Source organism: Polistes dominula, unplaced genomic scaffold, assembly GCF_049000335.1.
Source record: "Polistes dominula isolate Pdom_NZ unplaced genomic scaffold, Pdom_raw_medaka contig_49, whole genome shotgun sequence".
Lineage (NCBI taxonomy): Eukaryota > Metazoa > Arthropoda > Insecta > Hymenoptera > Vespidae > Polistes > Polistes dominula.
In genome coordinates, this window is record NW_028300914.1 from 3,909,613 (window position 1) to 3,934,338 (window position 24,726).

Below are 24,726 nucleotides of genomic sequence, written 5' to 3' on the forward strand. Positions count from 1 at the left end.
AAAAGCCCATCAATCACGTTGATTCCACCGCGAGCGAATATTTCTGACGATCCTCTTCCTAAGGATAATCCTAAAGGATATATTCTTTCGAAAATGAAATTTTTCATTTGCACCAGCTGCGAAATATCCGTTGAATTTATCGAAAAATGCGTGTATTTCTCATAGATTGATATATTATATACTCATATATACATATATACATGATATAGAGATGTATATAGTGTATTTAAAGGATAAATCAAATTCAATTCAATTGATTTGAAATTTGATATTATTAATATTATTATTATTTGATTTGATTTTATTTATTTTTAAATAAATATATATTTTTTATTTTAAATAAATAAATAAATAAATAAAAATATATATTTCATTTAATTAAAGTTTCTTAATAAATTTTATTTAATGTATATATTGTATTAAATAAAAATATAATATATATATATTTTTATTTATTTTATATATATATATATATATATATATATATATATATATATATTTTTTTTAACTTTAAAAATAAATTTAAAAATATAATATAATTCAATCGAAAAATTATACGGTAAATTAACTTTGCTGTTATAAAATTCTCCTTTAAAAATAACAATAAAATTATTATTAACTAGTGTGTTAAAAAATTAATAAATGCAATAACAATTTTCTCAGTAAGATCAAATAATTTATCGTTTAAATAATTAGCTTTCAAAATATCACATTTTTAAGATTAATAAAGATTAATAAATATTTATATAGAATTTAAAAAATAAATATTTAAAAGTATAAATTAACAAAATCTGAATAAAGATTTTATTTTAAATGTAAAAACAATTGCGATTAGATATTTTGATTTAGTAGCATTTTTTTAAATTGGCTACATTTGAGATAATAAATGAAAAAAAAAAAAAAGAAAATATTCTTTATAAACTAAAAAATGAAAATTCATTTTTAAATCAAATAAATTCATACGCGCGTATAACCAAATGTATTATTTGTCAACATATTTATGTTATATATGTATATTTGTAAATATAAAAAATATTTCTATAATAAAAATGGCATATAAAGGATATTATCCTTTTCCTCAGATCGATGAGGCGTCAGGAAAAGCATAAAAGATGAAAAGAAGAAGAGTAAGAAGAGGAAAGGGGGAGGGGGAAAGAGGAGTTAGTAGTAGTAGTAGACGAGTTCATTTTATATCACCGTGATTTACGAGGTTTCCTTCATAATAAAACAGCTAGGAAAGAGCTTGAAGTTAGACGTTACCACATTTCACCATCTTCCATTCTCATTTCTCCTGTATATTCCTTAAAAGGAAATCGTTTAACCTCGAGGTCGAATATTTCTGACCCCTAATTTCTTCCCCACCCCGTACGAAAGAGAGAGAGAGAGAGAGAGAGAGAGAGAAAAAAAATCTAACTTTCGTAGGTGGTGAGTAGGTACAATAATGTGTCCTTGGATCAAAAAAGTTTGATCCTGATATCACGACGTGTTCGGCTTGTCTAAACTCATAAATGTCGAACGTGTGATGAAATTTTTACACGAAAACACATTGTCCCATTCCTCCTCCTCTCCTTCCTCCACCATAAACACGTTTACGCAAAAGTTCACACATATGAAATATTTATATATCACGTGGATGATAAGAACATCGATAAAATAAATACGATGTTTATTATTAGTTAAAAAAACAAAAAGAAAAATGTTGGAAGGGTTGCTAATCTTGAAATGTTTTTAAGAAGAATTATCCCCATAATTATGAAAGTGGTCTAAGTCAAAATTTAAAAAAGAAAAAAATGAGTTTATCTGTCATTTCACATAACATTATTTTAAACTAAATTAAATCAATGCAATTTTCACAATATTGTTAAAAATAAACCTTTAGATACAGTGTTTGTTATTTCAATATTATATAGAATTTATTTAGTGTTCAAATGTAATTTTTTAAATATTGTGAAACAAAAGATATATGACTTATAGTTAGATCACTTTTATGATTATGAAAGTAATATATTATATATGATATAATATAATATTAAATTTATTTATAATATTAAATATAATATTATATATATATATATATTAATAAATAATAAAAATAATAAATAAATAAATAAAAATATATATATATAATATTATATTATATATATTAATAAATAATATTATTAAAATAATAAATTAATAATACTTACATAATTTATATTTTTCAATTTGGTCACTTACTGATTACTTTTTCAAACTTTACCAATTTGTAAAAGTTTATCATTTATATTTTTTAATCTATTTTGTTTAATGTTTCATTTATTTTCATATTTTTTTTGTTTTTTATTGTTTAGATCGATTACAGTCGACATTTGGAAGAATTATTGGAAAGAACGGAAGATTTACTTTTGGAAAGTTTGAAGAATAAAATACACAATGGAGACTTGGAACAACTTGACAATTATCATACTCTATTAGAAAATGTGAAACATATTTCAAACGGTAAATTATTTTATTACATCTATAACAATAATAATAATAATAATAATAATAATAATAATAAAATTGATGATATTTTTATCTTAAGAATAGCTAAGAAAGTTTATTTCATATATTGATCGTTATATTTTTCATAAACTTCAGATGATGGTGATAATATAAGAACAATGGCATCGGAAACTAAACTATTTTTGCAAAAAATCAACGAATTGTCAAAACTAGTTTTAAAAATAAAAACTTTCGAACCATCTTACGAGTTTATCTTAGAAGAAATCGAAACTAAGTTGAAAACATTGTCAACATCCGTAGAACAAGATAAATGTTTAAATGCTGGTGGAAAGTTTGAATGGGTTGACAGCGTATTGGTCAAAGTAAGATTATTTGTTTCTTTTTTTTTTTTTTTTAATATGAATTATTATATTTCTTGTACTATAATAAAAATAATGATTATGTGAACAATGAAAAACAAATAACAATATTAATAATAATAATAATAATAATTGTTCAGTGTCTTCGTGATGGAACGTGGCTTTTGATTGATCAAGTAAATCAGTGCAGTCCAGCAGTATTAGATCGTTTAAATGGATTATTAGAACCAAATGGTGTACTAACCATTGGTGAAAGAGGAGTGGATAATCAAGGAAATGTGGTTACCATTAAGCCACATAAAAATTTCCGATTATTTTTAACGATGGACCCTCATTACGGAGAAATTTCCAGGTAATTTAAACAATTAAAAAAAGTCAAAGAAAGTTTATTAAGAATATCGAGAAAAAGATAGAAAGAGTGAGAGTAATGTTAATTAAATTGCTTTTAATAATATCTTACTATTAGCAAATATCGATTATTGAAAGTATATATCATACATTGTGTTAATTAATTTATTGAAATGCAATTCTCTTCATGATTTATATTAACCTGGTGTTTCTTAACTCATTTACGGTAATCCCAATATTATTGAACTGGGTTATATTTTTAATGACTTGTGTAAGATGATAACTACAAATTTATACCAATGTTGATAATAAAAAAGTGATATAATTAATTTGTAAAAGATATCGAGACAGTTATCGTAATTTTAAATTGTAATTTTTTTTCTTCTGATTCATTAAAAATACAGTAATAACGATTGTATTTGTAGAATATTATTAATACTATTATAAGTAAAAAATACAGCGTAATAGCGAGTTCTTGAAAATTGTAAATATAAAATAATATATTAAAAATTTAATTTATACCATTACGAAAATATTTTATGGTGTAAAGAAACACTGATTAACGATATAAAATAATACATACCTTGAAAATGATGTAAACGCTAAAATTAATATTAAAGTTAGAAAAATATCAATTTTCAGTGTAGACAAAAATATATATATATAATACATAATATTATATAATAATAAAATAATATACATATGTATATATAAGTAAATTTTGCAAATACATTAGACCTGTGTACCATTTTTGTACACATAACATGATAATGACACTAAATGTACATTCAGCTTGGTAGAAAAGCGTGTTAATTAAGTTTATTACCTTTGTAGAGTATTTCTCTGACGTTTCTTATATTTTTATTTTCAGAGCAATGCGTAATCGTGGCGTTGAAATATACATGCTTGGTTCTAAAGAAAATTTTAATTACAATGACAGAGATTTGAAATCAATGTTGTATCATTCTGGAATAACCAATCGTTTTAATCAAAAAGCTTTACATGGATTATTTAAATTAATAGTTGAAACAAACTATTTTGCCGATTCTTGCAATATACATGATCTAATGCATTCAGCATTTCTGTCGGCTCGACGATTTACACGTGGTTTTGATCCAATTTCAGCAATAAAAACTGTTTGCCAGGATGTATACATCAAAAACAAATCCCTACAGTTTTCAGTAACGCAGGAACAAATATTCGAATTAATCAATGATTTTATTGATATTTTAATGAAACAGAATACCAATGATAATTACGTTGATGTAGATGCACTCACATGGAGTATTAAAAATTTACAAGAAAATTCTAAACTTACCATTATCAGACAGGAAGGTGAATTTTTAAGATCGGCGATTAATATCTACGCTAATCATTCACTTGAAAGTAATTTAAAAAAGATAACATCGGTTTATTGGAACGATATTCTCGATATGGAATCCATGAATGAAATTTTGCAGAATTTAAATGAAATTAAACTCGACAATATTTTACCACATTTATTGATTAATTTTTATGAAAGATCTACATTAGCCGATGTTGAGATCAGAAGTTTGTGGTATGAGAAGTTACCTGATAATAATGATACTTTAAAGGATCTCGCAAAAAAGAGCAAATTATTAGCGAGTGAAGTTTCGTCATTTGACTTTCATATTCCTAATAGGGAATTACCTTGGGATCTTGGATATTTACCTGTATTTGCAGCTAACTATGCGAACAATGAAATAATGAACGATGCAAATAAACTATCTTTACTTTTATATCTGCAAACTATGATTATTATAGATGATACGATCTTGGATGCAAATTTGTTGACTAAGAAAAACAAAACAATATCTATTAAGGAATACTCCAATGCAATATTTCACAGTAAGTTTATATTTTCTAATATTTATAATGTTTATTTATTGTTATAATAATAATAATGAATTTGTCTTTTTTTTTTTACAGATAAACTTACATCGAAATTCAAAAATCAACCACTTGTTATAAATTATGTAAAATTGGTTTATCGTATAAACGTATGCATTTGTTCTTTATTACGAGACAAAGGTTTATTAATAAATAACGAAATGTACATAGAAATTAGAGAAGGTTTAAAATATTTGAACAGATTCGTAGAATTGGGAAATAATATTATAATAGATAAATCAAATAGTAATAATATCAATTTGAACAAAATAGTTTTGCTATTGAAAGTACATTACAGATGGTTGATTAAATTTATATTTAAAATATATGGAATTTGTCAAGATCATTCCATGCTATCTCAAGACACGATTAATAACAAAGACATTTTATTAACTATGGTCAGTGAGATCAATGATTTATTATGTGAAATTAAACTTGATCCATTTAGAAAAATAACAAAACTGATTAAGAAACAATTGATATTACCATTACCATATAATTCTGAAGAATTATTGAAAAATCACGAACAAATGAGAGAAATATTAAGAAACTTTTTACCATGCAATAATGGTATTAATAATCACCAGTTAAAGAAACAACTTAAAATTTGGTTTATTCGAACTAACGAAGCAATTTCAATCCGTAAACAAATGATATTGTTATGGACGCAAATGTATTTAAAATTAGATTTGTACGAATCTATTTCAAATGAAATAATGTCAATGAAAAGCTTTTGTTATTCGGATTTTTTCAATTTGCACACAGATAAAGAATTAACCAAAGCTTTACAAAACGTCAATGCTATTGATCAAGAAGATTTAAACTCGATTGCCTTCAATATACAAATGTGGCCTATTTATGAATACTTGTTTTTATTATTAGCACATACTTCTTATAAAAAGATTTGTGAAAATAAGATAAACCATGAAATTAATTTAGAAAATAATTTTCAAATTGAATACAGTTGGTTAAAACATTTTGTTGAAGTACCCAGCATACCTGCTAATTTGATTGCGATAATATCTATGATTCATACGAAAAAAATTAACTCGTATGAACAAATGACATTAATTTTTGAATTATGCGTCTTCTTATTTCAATTTTCTCAAAACAGTTATGCCGTGAAAGATTCTAAAATGCTTTTACATTTGAAAGGAATAAGTGAAGACGATATAGAAAGTTCTGTTATTTCTTACGAAGTATCTGAGGTAAAGTATTATTATAATAATATAAAAGACATATACTGTATTTTGATTTATTAATAATTATTTGTATATTTTTAGGCACCTAAATACACGAGTGGAGCTGTATTGATGAATTTAATATTCAAATTAATATTACAAAAAACAGAACAACAACAGAAGGAAGATAAAATTCTTGCTGCAACCACGTTAGGCACATATACCATTCGTACTAAACAATTACAAAATTTAACTCATATTTTATGGTATAATGGTGTAACGCTAACATCAACGAATTACGAAATTGCCACAAATGATTTTGCAGTAATGAAATTTTATTTAAATTTATATGTGTCTGCTATTGACGATATGTATGCCGAAAATGATATAGATAAACTTATTATTTCTGCAATTGAAAAGAAAGGACAACATAAACGACAAGAAATAGAAAACGTGTATACAAATGAATATTTGAAACCGATAGAAGAATTACGTGAAATAGAAAAGAAATTTACAAATGAAAATACAGATAATGATATTGTTGAAAGAGGAAAAACTTGGATGTTAATTGGTTATTTGGAACTTCTAATATTTGGAAATTTGGGTTACATTGATCCTGTGCATAAGATTAATTTGAAACTAAAATATTTGGAAGAAGAAATTCAAGATATTTATGCAACAGTTTATGTAAATGCATTGCAGACTTCTATCGTAAAAAGAGAATTTAATTATGAGAATGCTCCTCCTCGATATTCAATAATGATGAAATATTTAACAAAGATATTAACAGAAAAAGACAAGTTGAAATTATCAGAAGCATTCCGACCGGCTTCGGCAGATTTTACAATGCTGAATAACGATGTTATTAACTTCAGAAATATGATAACATCTTATGAATTAGTTTACAAACATATTAATCGTTTAACATTTGTTATAAATAAGATCAATGAAAAACCATCTAAAAAATTTATCAAAATTGCTGAAGATTCGTTAAGAGAAGCACAAATGTGGTATCAATCGGTTAAACGTTTTGCAGAACAAATAGAAACGAAATATTACTCTGTTTATTCTGACATAGTTCTTCCTATACTTGTAGCATTGGTACATTTAAAGCAAGGAGTATCTCTTTTAATGAATGAAACAGAAAAATTAATATCTTCTGTTAAAATAGATTCCAATGAAGGTAATTTAGAAACATTGATCTATAACATGATTCGTTATCCAACTATAGGAACAGGACAAAATAATTTATTACATTTAATTTCTACGTGTACCTCAAATTATACTAAATTTATGATTAATAAAAGCTTGCTGCCTCTGGTAGATACTTCAGTTTCCGTGAAAGAACAATTTCGAATTGTTAAATGTGGTTTATATGAATTATTTAATTACATTGTATTAAACAGAAATTTATCTAAGAAAAATTGGGAATTGTTGAACGAGTTATTACAACAACTAGTAATAATATGGAAACAACAGCAAGAGGAAAGCGAGAAGAAAGCAGCCGAAAAAGAAAGTCTTTACAAAAATAAATCAACTGAGACGAATGATCTTACTGTCGAACTTCAAAATATGTTTCCAACTTACCGAGAGAACGACTTCATTGATATTGAAAATGCTACAAATGCTACTTTGGAACAAAATGTTGCACCCAAAGAATTACAAGAATCTTACAGCAACATCATTTCACGAGACGATATTAAAGAAACTCAACAAATTCATTCAATCATCGTTACATCTTTTGTCAAATGTGAATGGATCTATCCTGAAAATGATAACGTTGAACCAAACTACATTCGTCCTTTATTAGAACGATATGAAACAGCAGATATGTTGTTAAAAAGTATAAAATACAATTTGAATGAAAAATTTACCTCAAAATTGTACAACAGTTTACAAATGTTAGTCTCACAATCATTACAAACTACTGAAGATGAAAGTGTTCAAGAAACGATGCACAATATGATCAAAACTCATCAAAAACCTTATGATTTCTATAAAGATTCTAACATTCAACAAGTGAAACAATGTTTGCCATTGTGTAATAGTATTTTAATGAAAATCAATAATTTCTTAGAAATGTGGTCTGAACATCCTGTTTTGCAATTGATTAAGATTATAATAGAAAGAATTTATAGTTTTCCTGTAACATCTTCCGTTGGACGATTTTTAACGGGATTAGAATTGCTATTGGCAAAATTAAATAAATGGGAAGAACAAGCTTCTGCTGATTATAGTCTGATGAATGAAATATTGTTATTGCAACGACAAATCATTGATTGGAGAAAACTCGAATTAGCTTGTTGGAACAGTTGTCTCGATACCACTTTCAATAATATGAGATCACAAACATCAAAATGGTGGTTTTATCTGTATACACTGATCGAGAGTTATATGTTTAAATCTACATCTACAACGACAGCAAATATCATTAAGGAAAATGAATCTATCAGTAAAGAAAAATTAATAGAATTATTAGAACGATTTATCAACGAGTCATCTCTTGCTGAATTTGAAACAAGACTTATTTTATTATTAACTTTCCACTGTCACGTTCTTTACTTTAATCCTTCGGTAGAGAAAGAAGATCTTTTAGCAATATTGTGGAACATTTATCATTATTACAAACAATTTATAACTGATGTTAATATCAAAATTCAATCGCTAAAAGCACCCATTGAAAAGAAATTGAAAGATTTCGTTAAAATTGTACGTTGGAATGATATCACTTATTGGTCAATTAAAGAAACCGTTGACAAAACACACAGAACATTACATAAATTTGTTAAAGAATACGAAAATAGTTTGAAGCAAAGTGTTCTTTCGTGTTTAACTGTAACAGCTAAAAACAGTAACGCGGATTTAGAAAATAATTTAAAAACCGATAACGCTCAAAAAGAATACGTAATCAATCCGAATGATTTCGTCCTACCTGAGACTACAATTAAAGATATCAGCATTCAGGATGTAAAATATAAATTCGAATCGAAAAATGTTAGCTCTCGGAACGTGAAAAACGAATTTGTTTCGAGTGGTGAGAAACTTTTGAACAAAACTAAACGTTACTGCAAAGAAATCATTTTAACGAGTTCATATCCTACAATTCGAATGGACGTTGAGAATTTTATACAAGATTACATAGAACAGAGTATCCATCTGAAGAATTTAGAGATTGATAAATCGTTACCAAAAAATAAACAAAAATCACAAGCAAAGAGTATTTTGCAACAGAAGAAAATGACTTTAACTGATTATTTCAAAGCTTTGAATTTAATGGGTGTATCCTACCGTATCGGTATATTAACTTGGAAAAATAATCTTAGTAAAATTATTGATTTTACGATACCACCCTTAGATATTTCTGTCGTAAACAAATATTTCAAACTGTCAAAGGTAGATAAACAAATGCTTATACAATGGACAAGTTGCGATAAATATTATTACAAATCAATTATTAAATTAAATGCACTTAATGCGATATTAAGAACAGCACAAACCGATCTGGGCATACAGAACATAGAACGTTGTCGTGGTTATTCGAGTCATATGATGTTAATGGCTAATAAACAAAGATTAATTCTAAGTAAATTATTTGTTAATTATAAGCCTCTTAGAACGCTTGTTGAAAATTTATCAGAAATCGATAACGTTTACATCGATATTTCTCAAGAATTCAAAAACAATATTGAAATAATTAAAGAATTAATGGTCAATTTGGAACTCAGTTTTGAACAACTTTTGTTATACATGCAATATTGTCCAAATAATTTATCAGAGGAAAACAAAATTAACATATTAATTTTAGAAAAAACTACATTGCCAGTATTTGATTCTTCCAACAATATTCAGGATGATATAAAAACTAAATTGAAAGAAAATTTAAAATTCATAAGAGCAATTTCAAAAACTTTTAACACAGTGTTTGTTTCTACGAAAATAGAAAATATGATAAATGATAATACTTTTGACTTATATCATTTGCAAGTTTTGGAAGATACTTTCAAACATATTACAACGTTAAAAATGGAAACAACTGCATTGTATTCAGCTTTTATTTCTGAGAATGATAAACATCCTATTGTAGAAAGTATAGAATTTTTACAAACACAAATTGAAAATAGCATTGATACATTCAACGAATTAAGAAAATTGCCGATTAATAAAAACGTAGATTTATCTTCAAATGATACAGAATGTATTAAAAAGTGTATAGATAATCTAGTCAAAAATATTTTACTTGTCGTACAAAAGAAATACAAAGCCAATACGATTGAGAACAATGCACCAATTTTAAACAATGCTGATGATAATGTCAACGATAAAAACGATGACGATGAATTCGAAAAGAATAAATTGACAGAAAAATTAATAGAAGATTTAGAAAAGAATATAGAAGAATTAAACATTTCTCATATATCTGCATTGTTCAACAATCTTTTGTTCAAAATAGGTGGAAATCAAGATCATAAGAGGTAAAGTATTTATAAAATATCTTTTTTTTTTCTATGAAATAGTTCAATTGAATTGCATTTATATGACTATTATTATTTGTTACAGGCTACTCTTGCAATGTCTCCCATTAATGGAACAATATCTTTTATTGATACAGTTTTATTTAAATGAACAAGTTGCATCTTTCCGAGTTACGTGTAAATTATTGTATTTGCAATTAAATGTGTTTTTGGATTTAGCAACAAATGGATTCTGTGTTCCCAAAGATTTGGATTTAGAAGAGGGTGAAACAGATGAGACAGGAAATGATGTTAAAACAGGTGGAATGGGTTTGGGTGAAGGAGAAGGACAAAAAGATGTTTCCGATAGGATTGAAACTGAAGATCAGTTAGAAGATGCAAAACGACCTGACGAAGAAGAAGAAAAATCAGAAGATAAAGATTGTAAAGAAGAAGATAACGGAATTGAAATGTCTGAAAACTTTGATAACAAGTTGCAAGATATTGAGAAAGATGAAAATGAAGAGGAAGAGGAAGAGAAAGATGATGAGAAAGATGAAGATTTGGATAAAGAAATGGGTGAAACAGAGGAAGGTGCTGAAAAACTGGATAAAGAAATTTGGGGCGATGATGAGGAGGAGGAATCTGAAAATGAGAATAACGAGCCTAAAGATGGTGAAGATGAACGAGGACAAGGCGAAGAGATTGGTAATAAAGAACTCACTGCAAAGGATGGTTCCGACAAAAATGATCAAAATAATGAAAAAGAACACGATGAAGATGAGCGACATGAGGAAGAGAAGAAAGAAATCAATGAAATAAATGAACCGGAATATAACGATGATCAAATCGATCCTTATCATGGTAAAAATCAACCACAGCCAGAACCTGAACCATTGGATTTACCGGAAGACATGAATTTGGATGAAGACGATAATGAAAAAGAAGACAATAATCCTGGTGATGAAAATCCATTTGACATAGACGAAATGAAAGATTCTAAACCACCACCAGAAATTGAAGATACAGAAGAAACAAAAGAAACAACTGAAGAAACGAACGAAATGGATGTTTCTTCTGATGATGACGATAATGAGGACACTAATAACGATGAAAATATAGAACAAGGGGAACCAGAAAATCAGGATAATGATGAACAAGTAGATGAAGATGCTGATCCTAAAGGTACATCGAATCCAACGCAAGATACAAATAAAGAAGAAGAAGAAGAAAAGAAAGACGAAGAAACAGAGGACAAACAAGAGTTACAAGAAAAGGCTGCACCAAGTGCAGATGATGCAAGCAAGGAACTTGATGCTGCAGAACAAATTGATGCTAGTAAAGATGGATCTAAAGATAATGTTATACAAGAATCTCAAACAGAACAAAAACAAGAGACACCTACAGAAAGCAGTCAAGATGACAGTAAAAATAATGGCGTTGGACAATCGCAATCAGAAAGACAAGAAAGTGGTCACGCAGGTTCATCTTTAGATGACAATAGTTCTATATCCCATCAAGAAAGTAAATCACAAAAAATGAGTAAAAGAAAAACTTTAGGCACAGCTGACGAAAATAGAAGTTTATTAGACACAAATGAACCAGAAATGAAAAAATTGAAAATGATTCATACACAGGAAGAAATTTCAGAACAGGAACAACAGGATCGATCAACAAACAAAGATAAAGATGATATTGATATGTGTCAACATATTAAAAATAGCGAACAATTCGATGATTATGCAATGGATGCAGCTACCGAAAATCAAGTTAAACAACAAGCATCAAATATCAAAGATGAAGAAAAGAAAGAAGAAGAGGAAGAAGAGAATATGGACATTGATCTTCATCAGGATGAAAATGAAGATAATAAAGAAGAGAATAATGTACCCAAACAAAATCCAGAAACATTAGCACGAGACAAAAAAGAACAAAATAAGGACGATCCATCGGCAAAAGGAAATACCACTGAAATGAATCAAATGGAAACGAATGTTGAAGTAGAAGGCGATGTTGCTCAAACATATAAAATAGAACGTGGAAATGATACAACGTTTCATACTAATATGGATGTAGAGAATAATAGTGCAATAAATAATGTAATAGAAATTGCTAGATCAGATGTTGAAAAGATCTTAAGCGAATGGACTGATGTACCATCGACTGAAGAAGCAGCAGTTGTATGGAATCGTTTATGTGAAGTCACCGATTCAGCAGCTCGTGGTTTGTCTGAACAATTAAGATTGGTTTTAGAACCTACAAAAGCAACAAGATTAAAAGGAGACTACAGAACAGGCAAACGTATTAATATGCGAAAAATTATTCCATTTATTGCTAGTCAATTTAGAAAAGACAAAATTTGGCTTAGAAGAACAAAACCTTTTAAACGTGATTATCAAATTGTCTTAGCTTTGGATGATTCGAGTAGTATGGCTGATAATCATTCCAAAGAATTAGCTTTTGAATCTTTATCATTAATAAGCAAAGCTTTAACGTATTTAGAAGTAGGACAACTTAGCGTTATAAGTTTCGGTGAACGTGTAAGCGTTTTACATCCTTTAGGAGAAACATTCACAGAACAAAGTGGTTCAAGGTAAATAACATGCTTTATATTTTACATGTTCTTAATATGAAATATGAATTTCAAATTTAATTGATTACTTTCAATATTTTTTTCTAGATTAATTCAAAATATGAGATTTGAGCAAACAAAGACATCAGTGGGACAATTAGTTGACTTTACTGTAGATATGTTTGAAACTCAATCTACCTCTTCTGATAATGCTAAATTGGTTGTTATATTATCCGATGGTAGAGGTGTATTTTCAGAAGGAACAGATAAAATAAATTATGCTGTTAGAAGAGCAAAAATGACAGATATTTTCCTTATATTCATAATAGTGGATAATCCAATAAATAAGGTAATATATTTTTTAAATTATTAAAATATGTCTTATTATTATTGTTGACAGATACTATGAAAGATATTATTGAAAAAGTTTTTATAACAATGGGTAATTTTTGTATTTCTAGGATTCCATTTTGGATATAAGGATGCCTGTATTTGAAGATGGTAAATTATTAGGAATTCGTTCTTACATGGATAGTTTTCCATTTCCATTTTATATGATTTTGAGAGATATCAATATGTTACCTGAAGTTTTAAGCGATGCATTAAGACAATGGTTCGAAGTTGTTGGGAAGATAGATGCTTAATATTAATAATCAATTATATATTAATTATTAAGTATGTTTATGTATATTAATTATTTACTAATTGTATATTAATATTAATACTCAATTGTATATTTATTATAAAAAAAATATATAATGTATATTATATTATTATACCGAACGACACGATTCTGTTTTATTAAACTTAAAATCTACAGAATCTATCCTTCATAATTTTAAATAATACTAATTTAAAAAATTACGTGGCTTTCAAATATAGAATTAGTCTAACCAATCGGAAACGTGCTTTTATAATATGACCAATCACGAGCTACAAATACAAATAAATATTTCGTGTAATAAAATATTAAAATATTACAATATTTTTAACGATTATAAATTTAATTGAATATAATTAACAAAAACAAAGTTAATTTAATCTCTAAATTCCAATTCTAAAATTGCCTGCATTTATAATCATACATAACCTTAAAAACAGTTTCTGTTTACATGGAGTAACAAGTGTATGATGCTGAATTAAAGCAATTATTATTAATTAAAAAAAGTGAAGATTAACAAAATGAATTCATTAGTTAATTGTTGTAAGAATTTATCTAAGACAACAATTAATAGAATAACAAATCAATATTTTGTAAAAGAATATGGTACACATTTGTCAGATTATAATATCAAATGGGTTAGACCTACGGTAATACCAAAATCAAAACCAGAAAAGAGTGGTGACCTGGGTATACCTCATGATGTAAAACCAACACAATTAGTTCCAGGATATGAAAAGTCCAAAGAATTACAAGAGTAAGTATAATTCTACAAGTGTACATAATATTATATACAGCATGTTCCAGCTTCTTACCAACATATTTCATAAATAAAAATAAGGAAGAAATGTTGCATAAATATAGACTTTTAAATGTTTTATTAAAAAGTTATTATAAGAATAACAAGAACATCTTGTATATATTTGCAATATTGCATCTAAAAGTTAGAAATTTTATATTAGTGCCAATGAGATCGTAAGAAGATTAGTTACATTACAATTTTATCCTCGGAAAGAAACTATAAAAACAAGAAGTGAGAAGATAATAGAATTGGTTAAAAGACATGGATCAGACCGTGGATCTCCAGAAGTTATGAGTACGTTTTATTTTATGATTGAACCAAAACAAAATTTTAGTCATGAACCTACCGATACTCAACAACCTGAAATTGACTAAATAAAATTGAAGGATTTTAATTTAAAAAAAATAAAACAATATAGCTTATCATACAAACTTTGTTTAGTTTATAAACCTAAAATAGGATAAAGTAAAGATCGCATAATTGTAGAATTAATACTGTGTTTAATGAAGTTTCAATTATATTGATGGTCGGTAGGTTTATGCGTTACTGATTTCTCATATGTATTTAAATATATAAACAAATAAATCTTTTTTTAAGTTGCTGCAATGACAGCTGAAATACTACAGTTACAAGAAAATGCGGTAAATAATATTAGAGATAAAAGAGAGAAAGTATTTTTAAGGGAATTAATAGACAAGAGAAATAAATATTTGAGAAAAATGCGCAAATGGGATTACAAACGTTATGAATGGATTTTAGAAAGATTAAATCTTTTTTACAAAGCCTTACCAACGTATGTATACCTTATTTTCTTTCATATCTTAATTAATTTTAAAACGATACATTGCAATTAATATATTTCTTTATCTTAACTTTGTTCAATAGAGATAATACTCCAGCTTATAGGAAGGATTCTTTAAGAAAATTAACGCAGAAGCATTGCGATAAAATAAAACAAGCAAAATTGGATGCTTATAAAGCTCAATTGAAACAAGAACAGAAAACATTTTTTAAAGATAAAGTGGAAAAACTTATTTTCATTAGAAAAGAGGAATTAGAATTAGGCTTGGAACCAACTGTGACGGAAGATGATATCGAAAGAGCAAGGGGTCAACTGAACGAGGTACTTAACGAACAAACGAGTTAATAAAACCTGTTGTTCTCGACGACTTTATAATTATAAATTATGCAAACTATGTTAGCATTAATAACAAAATTACATTTACCCTAAAATAAAAAGTTATTTGTGTAAATCCATTTAAAATAGTTTTATTTAAAATATTCATATGAGCTTTCTTTTTCAGTACTATATTTAAAAAAGAATATAAACAATAATAAACTCTAAATATTCTAATTTTGATATGAAATACCAAAACTAGAAAAATTAAATCCGAATTGGCAAGGAATATAGTAGAGAAAAATAATTATAATACAAAGAGTTAAAATATTAACACGTAAAATCGAAAGTAGATTGTATTTAAACAATTTCTGTTTCCTTTTTCTTAATTAATTGACATTATTTTTCACGCATAAAAGTGTCCAGTCCTGTTTGATGGATATTCATGACGAAAATGGTAGAAGAAACTTCTTTTATCGAACGAGTCTTTATATCCGGTTTGTCAACTTTAATTCGGATTTGGATAGTTTCGTTAGAAAGCATATATCGGTTATAGGAATACCTCGAGACGAGCGCAAATAATTGGAGAAATTTGTAGGGAGTGGTTAGCAACCAGAATCTTTCACTATTGTACTTTTATTATGTATGCATTTCTCTTAAGTATAGGGGAACATAAGCAGAATATTCACGTAATATGATCACGTAAAAGTATTGCTCGGTTTATATATAAATATTCTTATACTGCATCTATAAACATAATAAAAAAAAAACATTGAAAATTAATTCATCCGGATGATCAAACATAATTGATTTAACATATTACAAAAAAACGTATATGTATATTATAATTAAAAAAAAACTATACGAGAAAAATATAGTCGAACTTTAAAATAGAATATTTTTTTTTCTCAAATATATTCCAATTTAAAAATCGCGATAGATAAAGTTAGATTATAACTACTATATATATATTGTATACTATATTTTTCATAAAAAGAGAAATAAAATTGAATATTTAACGAGTCCTCGAAAAAATGATCATTTATAGGATCACGATAAGATCAATCATGGTTGCAACAATGATCGAACAAGATTGATCCCATCTTCAATTAAAAATGAATATCCTTGAAGAATATCGAGGTGAGAGAGTAAAAGGTGAAGAAAATGAGAGTAACGAAAAGAAAGTAATAATTGTCGAAACTATGATGTAAATTTAATCATTTTCTTTAGGAAAGTGTTTGAGCTTCATTAGGAGAAATGAGATCGACTATGTAAGTGTTGAATAAAATTAGCAGTTAAATAGAATCGTATTTGAGCAAACGTCTCGTTCCCATGCGCGTGTCGTGCGCAATGGATCTTTTAGATTGCACCGAGTTAAAGTGGTCGTCTTAGGACGAGCTCACTGAGAGGAAGAGAGGACAAGAAAAATGTGAGTGAACGTTCGCGGTATATATAAAGGAAGAGAATCGCACTGTTGGATGCTGCAACCGTCTGAGCACGCTAAGACTTCGTTCAATTGCCGATTTTAAATATTTCTCGTAGAACACCAAACAAGAATCTTTACAAAAAAAAAATAAATATCAAACAATCTTTTACTTCATTTATTTTCTTTCTTAGTTTCTTGGGTTTTTGTTTTACGCGAGGGTTTTCCTCTTTTTTTATTTTTTTTAAGATTTGAAAACAAAAAGAGAATTTTATCAAGAAAAGTTCGACGATGATGTTGCTAGAGGTAAAACATTTCGAAAGGATTGATAAGGGTTGTTTGAATTTGATTTTATATTTTAATTCGTTTTAAAAGAAGGATTAGTCTTTTAATCTTTACCCGCGTGCAACTACTCGCCGTTTCGAAATCACCGTGCGAACGCGATGCTTTGGCTCTGTGAAAATGTATGTGTGTGTATGTGTGTGTATAAGTATAAGTATTACGGAATTATTTGTTATAAAAATTTGGACTTAAAAATTGATTTTTTTACGAAAATAATCTTCGGAGTGTCTCTGTAAAATTTAATTATAATTTTTAAATATTTTTAAATAAATTATTGAATTAAAATTAATGATTGTTTCTAAATTTTATTAAAAAAAAAAATAAAAATAAATAATTTTAATTAATTATATATGTTTATTATATATAAAATAAAAAGTTAGGAGAGAAATGAGTTTAGGATTAACAATGATCATTATCTTAGATTTCTAAGTCGTGTCTTCCGTATATGTGAGTGTATGTGTGTGTATATGTGTTGAGAGAGGTCAGGATAGAAGTATCTTTTAAATTATGTTTCAAGAGAGAACAAGTTAGGATAAATTGACGTGTGGGTTGGCAATTAATTTCAAACGAACACACACATTTGTGTATTTCTAAAGCAAACGAATAGACGAGAGGCACTCCTTTATAAGGTACAAACTCATCGTTTCCATTTCTATTATGCAACGAGGATTTTACGAACACTATTACAAATGATATATATCTGGTGCACGCATACGCAACTCTCATAAAAGATCGCGTGATTCCCATAAGGAACAGTTCTTTCTCTAACTCTTCATTTCTTTCTCTTTCATTCTTTGGAATGTCTTCCTAAGATGACGAAATTACATTTCTTCTTTTCTTTTTATTTTATTTACTTTCAGATACTCCTTTTATGTTGCCTATTGCAGTTTAATCGTGCCGACGTTTTCCCAGAGTAAGAATTAGAAATTTTCTATGTTTAAATCATTAAGAATGTTTTCGAATAAATTACATTCTTCAATTTGATGATAATAAAAATCTATAATAGTTTAATACTTCATTCGTTTCATCAATTAACAAAAAATAATTGCATTGTCAATATCTTTTAACATCTAGGACATTCATCGCTAACATAAATTTGAACGCATTAAATAAAAAATTGTAACATTTTTGGTTAACTCAATAAAAATGTACAGTTAATTTTACATAAATTTAAGATTGGTGTATTTTTCTTTATCTTTTTTTTTATTTTTGGAAAGGTATACTCCGGAAAATTTCGAAAGTAAACGAAATTTCTATCCATGTTCATCGGTTGGTGGCTTACCTCTCGACGCCGCTATTCCAACTGCTATCGCGTGTGCTTTTAAATCTGGAATGACGGTGAAAAGAGGTTCCCATGCTTCTAGTCGTGCTCATTCACCTACATATGTGAAGGTATCTTCACCGATATCCTACAAACCATTACCAAGGACATCTTCATTGGTATACGTCGCACCACCCATCGTCAAATCAGCGTCCGCTGTGGTTGCAACCGATCGAAAATCTGCTGAGAAGGATGTCGATTATATGGTAAACAAAATATAATTATTAATATTAATGAGTAAAATATAAATTGTAATAAAAAAATAATATTCAGAGTGCTTTGTAAATTTTGATAGTACCGAAAAGAAAAAGATTCTACATTACAAATTAACATAAGTTGATAATGTAAGATAAAATTTGTTCGTATGAAATTTTGAAATTTTGAGAAAAATAAATTAGAAAATTTAGTTTTCAGGATTGCAAATTCAATCGAGTGCACACTTTTTAAATTAATTTTATTCTATATTTTCGATTTGTTAGTTTTTTATGTAGTATCATCCTCTACTCGGTTTGTATCACCCATCCTGTATACCAAATTTGGTTCAGTATTTCTAATAAATGCAAAATTGCATCAGTACACAAAATATTTTATTATAAATACTAAATTGTTTATTTAGAAACACTGATACAAAAAAACGTATAAAAATATTAACTGAATAAATAGCGATTTTTGAATGAATAAATTAAATTTTAAAAAATATACTAAAAATTACTATTTTACTCTAACGATAAGACAGATTTAGTATTTAACATTATATATAAATATATATTTGTTTTTTATTTCTTTAGTCTTATCCAAAGTATTCGTTTAATTACGGAGTTATCGATGGCTATACTGGCGATTCTAAATCTGCGTGGGAAGAAAGAGACGGAGATACTGTGAAGGGAGAATACTCGGTAGTTGAAGCTGATGGTACCATTCGAACAGTTTCCTACACGGCCGATGATCACAATGGTTTTAACGCCGTAGTCACGAGAAGTGAACCTCCGAAGAAAAACAAATCTTCAGAGAATGTGAAAGCATTTGTACCGGCATCCATTTTGAATGGAGATATTCAAAAATTGCGACATTGATCCTTCGTGGTAATCAATTTTTTTTCTTCTATACTTTTATGATATAATATATTCATTGTTATTTGTATTCTTATTAATTTTTTTTATAGGAACATAAAAAAATCGACGGAATGTAATAATAGTTCCTTGCAAGTAATTAATAATACTAATAAAAAAAAAAAAAAATAATAAAAAATAATAAGAAATAATGAATTAAGGAATGTGAGACTTCAACATATATAAGAACTTTTCAAATTTGTACTTAACAACGCTGAAGTCTAACTTAGACTGTGCTTTAGCTATTTTATCTAAGGTACATAATGTATATATAATACATACTATATTATTATATTTATACAAAACCAATCATGTATTGTTTGGAGTTAATTTATTATTCAATATTTTTTATTATCTATCTATAAACGATAATTCTGTATAGACAGAAAATCTACTATACAGAAGAATCAAGAATTTGAATATACAAGATATTTGAGATTTTTTTGATTAAACGATGTCAATATATTCTATGCACGAAAATAAGTTATACAATCTATGTTGTATAACTTTTTTATCATATTTTTGTGCATAGAATACTTTGAAACCGTTTGACCGGCAATACCTTGGACACTTGTATAAAGCAAGTGTCAGAAATAAGAATATTTAATATAAAAAGAACAAAATAATAAAATAAGACATTCATACATACACACACACGCGCGCGCGCGCGCGCGTACACACACACACACATCATATTTGTTAAAACAGCTGGACGAATTGAGATATATCTCACCGAAATATAACAGTACATGTAAAATATTTTTTTTACTACATTCGGACAGGTACATTACGAATTACATTTAAAACAAATTTATTATATCCTTTAATAATTAATTTACTCACGTATAAGATTCTGTCCATTTTATTACTGCATTTAGCTTATTATTGTATAGAAAAACATTTCCATACAATTAATATAGATATTTTATAAGTATTTAACAATGACGATGATTGCAATTATAAGAACGCTGATAGCTTTCTCTCTCTCTCTCTCTTTTTGTTTTTAATTATATATTATAATTACGTAATTAATTTATTAAAAACGCATTGTGCGCGCTAAATTTAATTTTTTTTTACATCAAAGGTACGAATGGTTAAAAAAGTTAATTCGGAGCACATTGCTTTTCAAATTTAATCATTTTTTTTGAAACCTATTTTTCTTTCATTTTTTGTAAACAACGACTCGTATTCCTTTTTCTAATGTCGATACTTTGATACCTTAATACACTTTGATGTTTGCATTAAATTACTTTGATGAAATAGAAATTTGTCCATAAATAATAATGTCACTTGTGAACACAAAGAGAAGCATGTAATTTAATGATCATTATTAATTCTATCTGTTTCTTGATCTTTTGTTACTATTTTTCTTAGCACTATTAGTAGATTTGGTTTTATTGGAGTCTTTGCTGTTACTATGGCAATCCTTGATTGGTGTAGGAACATGTTCTATGTTGCCATTGGACATAGGTCCATTGGAGAAAGTGGTGGAAGCAGAATCAGGGTTGCTAACAGTGCCATTATTTTGAGTATATCCGGCTTGTACAGAAGTATGATTCTTCCCACTTGTTTCCTTGTTATTGCTAGAGATTGTATTAGAATTGTTGAAGTTGCAATTATCCTCACTGCCACTGTTTCCAATTTGAGACTCCGATTCACTGTATCGTTCAACTGGAATGATCGGGCTGAGGTTAACGGTACACAATATGATTAAAATTAAACAAATTTAGAGAAGCGTAGAATGGAAAAAGAAAGCTCATTATACGTGCAATCATTGTCTTACAAGCGTATTACAAAAACACACCGACTAAATAGTTTTTATCATACATTAATTTGTAGCGATGGAAGTGACGAATAGATGCACACACTAGGATCAAGCTAAATTATTTCTATGATACTAAAAACAAGGATTTTAACAGAACTACCACTTGGACGTATTACAGAAATAACTTTTTATATCATAGCGAAGTCACATATGAAAAGATTTCCAGAAAATTAATTGACGGTCCTTTGAAGAGAATTCCATTTTAAGATTTTAACGTTCATGCATAATGTATACACAGTAATTATAACTTTAAATAAAATTATATTCGATAACAATGATTTCAGTCAAATACTTAAATGTTACATACTATAAAATTACTATTGTAATATTAAAAAAAAATATATATATATAAAGCATAATGGCACAGTATAAATAAAATCAATAAATGAAAACTTAGATAAATATTGCTACTTATGCGAAAGAAATTAATTAAAACTGCAATAAGTTCTAGAGAAAGGAAAATAAGAAAAAAAATACAACTAAGGCATTGAGATATTCATTTTTTAAATAAATAGATAATTAATATCCATTCAGGTCCTTACTTTTTTCTTGTGTGTTCTCCACAAGACCATTAACAGCCTGCAACAAGTAATTAAGATAAGCCGATCAAATATGTTTATTATGTCATTTTAATTAATTAGATACAATCATGTAAATAAGAACAGTTATTCACCGCCATCGATGTGATGGATGATTTAGAAAATAATCTTTCAGCTTCCTTGAATTTTCTGTTACGCTTATCAGCTTTGCTATTAGTATTTTTATTGCTGGCTAAATATCTGTCCCATCCTCTTATTATATTTCCATATAGTTGTGTATCTTCCAAGTAACTTCCCTCAAATGCATAGATTTGACGTTCTAAATTTGCTAATGTATCCTATGTAAATACAACAACATTTCAATTCATTTAAATAAATAATTATTATAATATATCTACAAACAAATTAAACAATACAAGTAAAGTTATTTAATTAAATAGATTTTCAACAAAATGATAAAATTAAATCAATAATACTGTGTAAAATAAGAACTTTAACCTAACAACATAACCTCAAAAGTCAATGCATGTCTAAGGCATAAAAATTCGTTTTATTTAAAACTATTTTTTATAAATAAACATAAAATAATTTATTTTTACTTTTGATTTATTAAACAGATCAATAAATTTACTGATAAATGTTTTCTTTTGTTTTATATTAAAGTACAATAACAATATTTTACTTACAGCAATTTCAGCTTTACGCTTTACAAGTTCCGCTAATTCGGCTCTTAAATCCACTGTGGTTTTCGTCGACATTATTGATTCACTTTTAAATGTTTATAATTATAATATAAATATATAATTTTTTAATGATAAAATTGTATCAAAGAGAAATAACTTTCTAGGACATAGAACGTTTTCCGTATCCACAAGTGCGAGTAAAATTTAAACTACTGTTGCATACGTACAGGCGCAGTAACAAAAATGTGGTTTATTTATTTTAATATTTCTGAGAATTAAAATAATGTCAACCAATCATAGATCTTTGAACGAGTTGGCGCGAATTTCTTTAAACCTTTGAAATCTTTGAAAATAATTTTTGACACACATTAGATTAATAATAATTATTTAAAAAATTAATTATAAGAAATTTGTATAACATTACATTGATTGATATAATAATAATATTAAATTAACAAATGTACTATTGTTTAAATATCACTTAACTATACTGGGTGGGTATTAAATATTATTGAAATAAATGTAAATGTATTAGCTAATATAAATAACTTAACGTTAAAGAATCGTGCGGAGTGCAAAGGGTTAAAAAATAAAAATGAAACATTAGAAATTAGAAAATATGTCTTAAAAAATATACCGAAATATGCAGCAGTACTTGCGTCATATAATTTACAATAAAATTTTGATAAATCGCAAATAATACTTATCCAGATCTCACTACAGGTAAATTGTTACATAGAAAATCTATAATTAAAAAAAAATATATTACTCAATCACATTTACATGAATTATTTAACTATATCTAAATCGATGAATACTTACATTTATTCGTATTACAAATTATAAAAATTAGAAAATTAGTTCTTTTGTCTCATTTATGATTGACTAATACTACTGGATTAAGAAAAACGAATTAGTTATTTTCATTTCCTAGAATTATTATAACAAAATCCTCGACTGTTTTATCAAAGTATTAGAGGTGTATGTATAATACTGTAGCACTTTATTTCCTCCTCGGAAGAGTAAGTTCGATTACAGGAAACGGTGATAAATGGAAAGGTAACTATACTATACATATATGTATGCGTATGTGCGTTAGGAATAATAACAATGCATATCCATCTTCATAAACTCAGGGTACCATATTGAGATATCCTGAAAAGGGATATATGTTTCCTTCTTGTTCTTTTGCTACAGTTACGTTAGTTACTACATTTTCCTCTTTGGCTTTAGAATAATACATGGTGTATAATTATATATTCTAGTATATAATTATTTTATGTGGTACGCACAAAAGATAACTTTATACACGCTATATATAAAATTAATTTAAGTTTATACCTTTTGAATGGACATATAATATATATATATATATATATATATATATATATATATATATATATATATATATATAATGTATGTGTTTATTATATACATATACATGTATGTAATGTATATGTATATAATAAAAATATATAAATTATATTTCTTTAAGATTAAATATTTCAATTCCATATTTTATTTATATTAATTATTTTATAATAAACTTTTCTCTATTAATTTAGTACTCTATTATTACTAATTTTATAATTACTAAT

The 24,726-nt window shown here is 27.0% G+C and overlaps 4 protein-coding genes across 7 annotated transcripts in view; 3 read left to right on the plus strand and 1 right to left on the minus strand.

The window, feature by feature from the left end:
- LOC107069037 (midasin) overlaps positions 1-14,089 on the plus strand; it is a 111,917-nt gene extending 97,828 nt beyond the window's left edge. Inside the window, exons 16-24 of the mRNA XM_015325960.2 lie at positions 2,331-2,478; positions 2,620-2,846; positions 2,984-3,195; positions 4,063-5,060; positions 5,142-6,310; positions 6,386-10,755; positions 10,841-13,327; positions 13,415-13,655; positions 13,768-14,089. Of these exons, the coding sequence (XP_015181446.2) occupies positions 2,331-2,478; positions 2,620-2,846; positions 2,984-3,195; positions 4,063-5,060; positions 5,142-6,310; positions 6,386-10,755; positions 10,841-13,327; positions 13,415-13,655; positions 13,768-13,950 (10,035 nt within the window). The 3' untranslated portion in view covers positions 13,951-14,089. The remainder of the gene's footprint in view (positions 1-2,330; positions 2,479-2,619; positions 2,847-2,983; positions 3,196-4,062; positions 5,061-5,141; positions 6,311-6,385; positions 10,756-10,840; positions 13,328-13,414; positions 13,656-13,767) is intronic.
- Positions 14,090-14,311: 222 nt separating this feature from the next.
- On the plus strand, positions 14,312-16,026 carry bonsai (28S ribosomal protein S15, mitochondrial). Its single transcript, XM_015325847.2, has 4 exons — positions 14,312-14,724; positions 14,930-15,063; positions 15,367-15,562; positions 15,655-16,026. The coding sequence occupies exons 1-4, from the start codon at positions 14,489-14,491 to the stop codon at positions 15,914-15,916; spliced, it is 828 nt and encodes a 275-aa protein (XP_015181333.1). The 5' UTR covers positions 14,312-14,488; the 3' UTR covers positions 15,917-16,026.
- Positions 16,027-16,174: 148 nt separating this feature from the next.
- Positions 16,175-22,165, plus strand: LOC107069066 (uncharacterized). 4 transcript variants are annotated; one of them, XM_015326023.2, is made up of 5 exons: positions 16,175-18,564; positions 18,869-19,178; positions 19,761-20,054; positions 20,135-20,337; positions 21,921-22,165. In XM_015326023.2, the coding sequence occupies exons 1-3, from the start codon at positions 18,464-18,466 to the stop codon at positions 20,043-20,045; spliced, it is 696 nt and encodes a 231-aa protein (XP_015181509.1). In that variant the 5' UTR covers positions 16,175-18,463; the 3' UTR covers positions 20,046-20,054; positions 20,135-20,337; positions 21,921-22,165. The 4 variants fall into 4 exon arrangements, with proteins under 4 accessions (XP_015181509.1, XP_089026075.1, XP_089026074.1 ...); XM_089169949.1 differs by having other exon boundaries at positions 16,175-17,615; positions 18,512-18,564; positions 19,761-20,337; XM_089169948.1 differs by having other exon boundaries at positions 19,761-20,337.
- Positions 20,396-23,342, minus strand: Eaf6 (chromatin modification-related protein EAF6/MEAF6). Its single transcript, XM_015326027.2, has 4 exons — positions 23,132-23,342; positions 22,580-22,783; positions 22,449-22,485; positions 20,396-21,752 (listed from the first exon to the last, which is right to left on the minus strand). The coding sequence occupies exons 1-4, from the start codon at positions 23,201-23,203 to the stop codon at positions 21,418-21,420; spliced, it is 648 nt and encodes a 215-aa protein (XP_015181513.1). The 5' UTR covers positions 23,204-23,342; the 3' UTR covers positions 20,396-21,417.
- Between the last annotated feature and the right edge of the window lie 1,384 nt (positions 23,343-24,726).

What these genes read in the sequence shown, in the direction of transcription:
- Eaf6 (XM_015326027.2), bottom strand. Translation starts at nt 23,203, where the DNA reads ATGTCGACGAAAACCACAGTGGATTTAAGAGCCGAATTAGCGGAACTT. An exon ending in CATCCATCACATCGATGGCG is followed by an intron (nt 22,486 to 22,579) that starts GTGAATAACTGT and finishes TACTTGTTGCAG; the next exon opens with GCTGTTAATGGTCTTGTGGA. An exon ending in GGAGAACACACAAGAAAAAA is followed by an intron (nt 21,753 to 22,448) that starts GTAAGGACCTGA and finishes CGATCATTCCAG; the next exon opens with TTGAACGATACAGTGAATCG.
- bonsai (XM_015325847.2), top strand. Translation starts at nt 14,489, where the DNA reads ATGAATTCATTAGTTAATTGTTGTAAGAATTTATCTAAGACAACAATT. An exon ending in AAGTCCAAAGAATTACAAGA is followed by an intron (nt 14,725 to 14,929) that starts GTAAGTATAATT and finishes ATTTTATATTAG; the next exon opens with TGCCAATGAGATCGTAAGAA. An exon ending in TTTTACAAAGCCTTACCAAC is followed by an intron (nt 15,563 to 15,654) that starts GTATGTATACCT and finishes TTTGTTCAATAG; the next exon opens with AGATAATACTCCAGCTTATA.
- LOC107069066 (XM_089169948.1), top strand. Translation starts at nt 18,464, where the DNA reads ATGACGAAATTACATTTCTTCTTTTCTTTTTATTTTATTTACTTTCAG. An exon ending in CGTGCCGACGTTTTCCCAGA is followed by an intron (nt 18,565 to 18,868) that starts GTAAGAATTAGA and finishes ATTTTTGGAAAG; the next exon opens with GTATACTCCGGAAAATTTCG. An exon ending in AGAAGGATGTCGATTATATG is followed by an intron (nt 19,179 to 19,760) that starts GTAAACAAAATA and finishes TTATTTCTTTAG; the next exon opens with TCTTATCCAAAGTATTCGTT.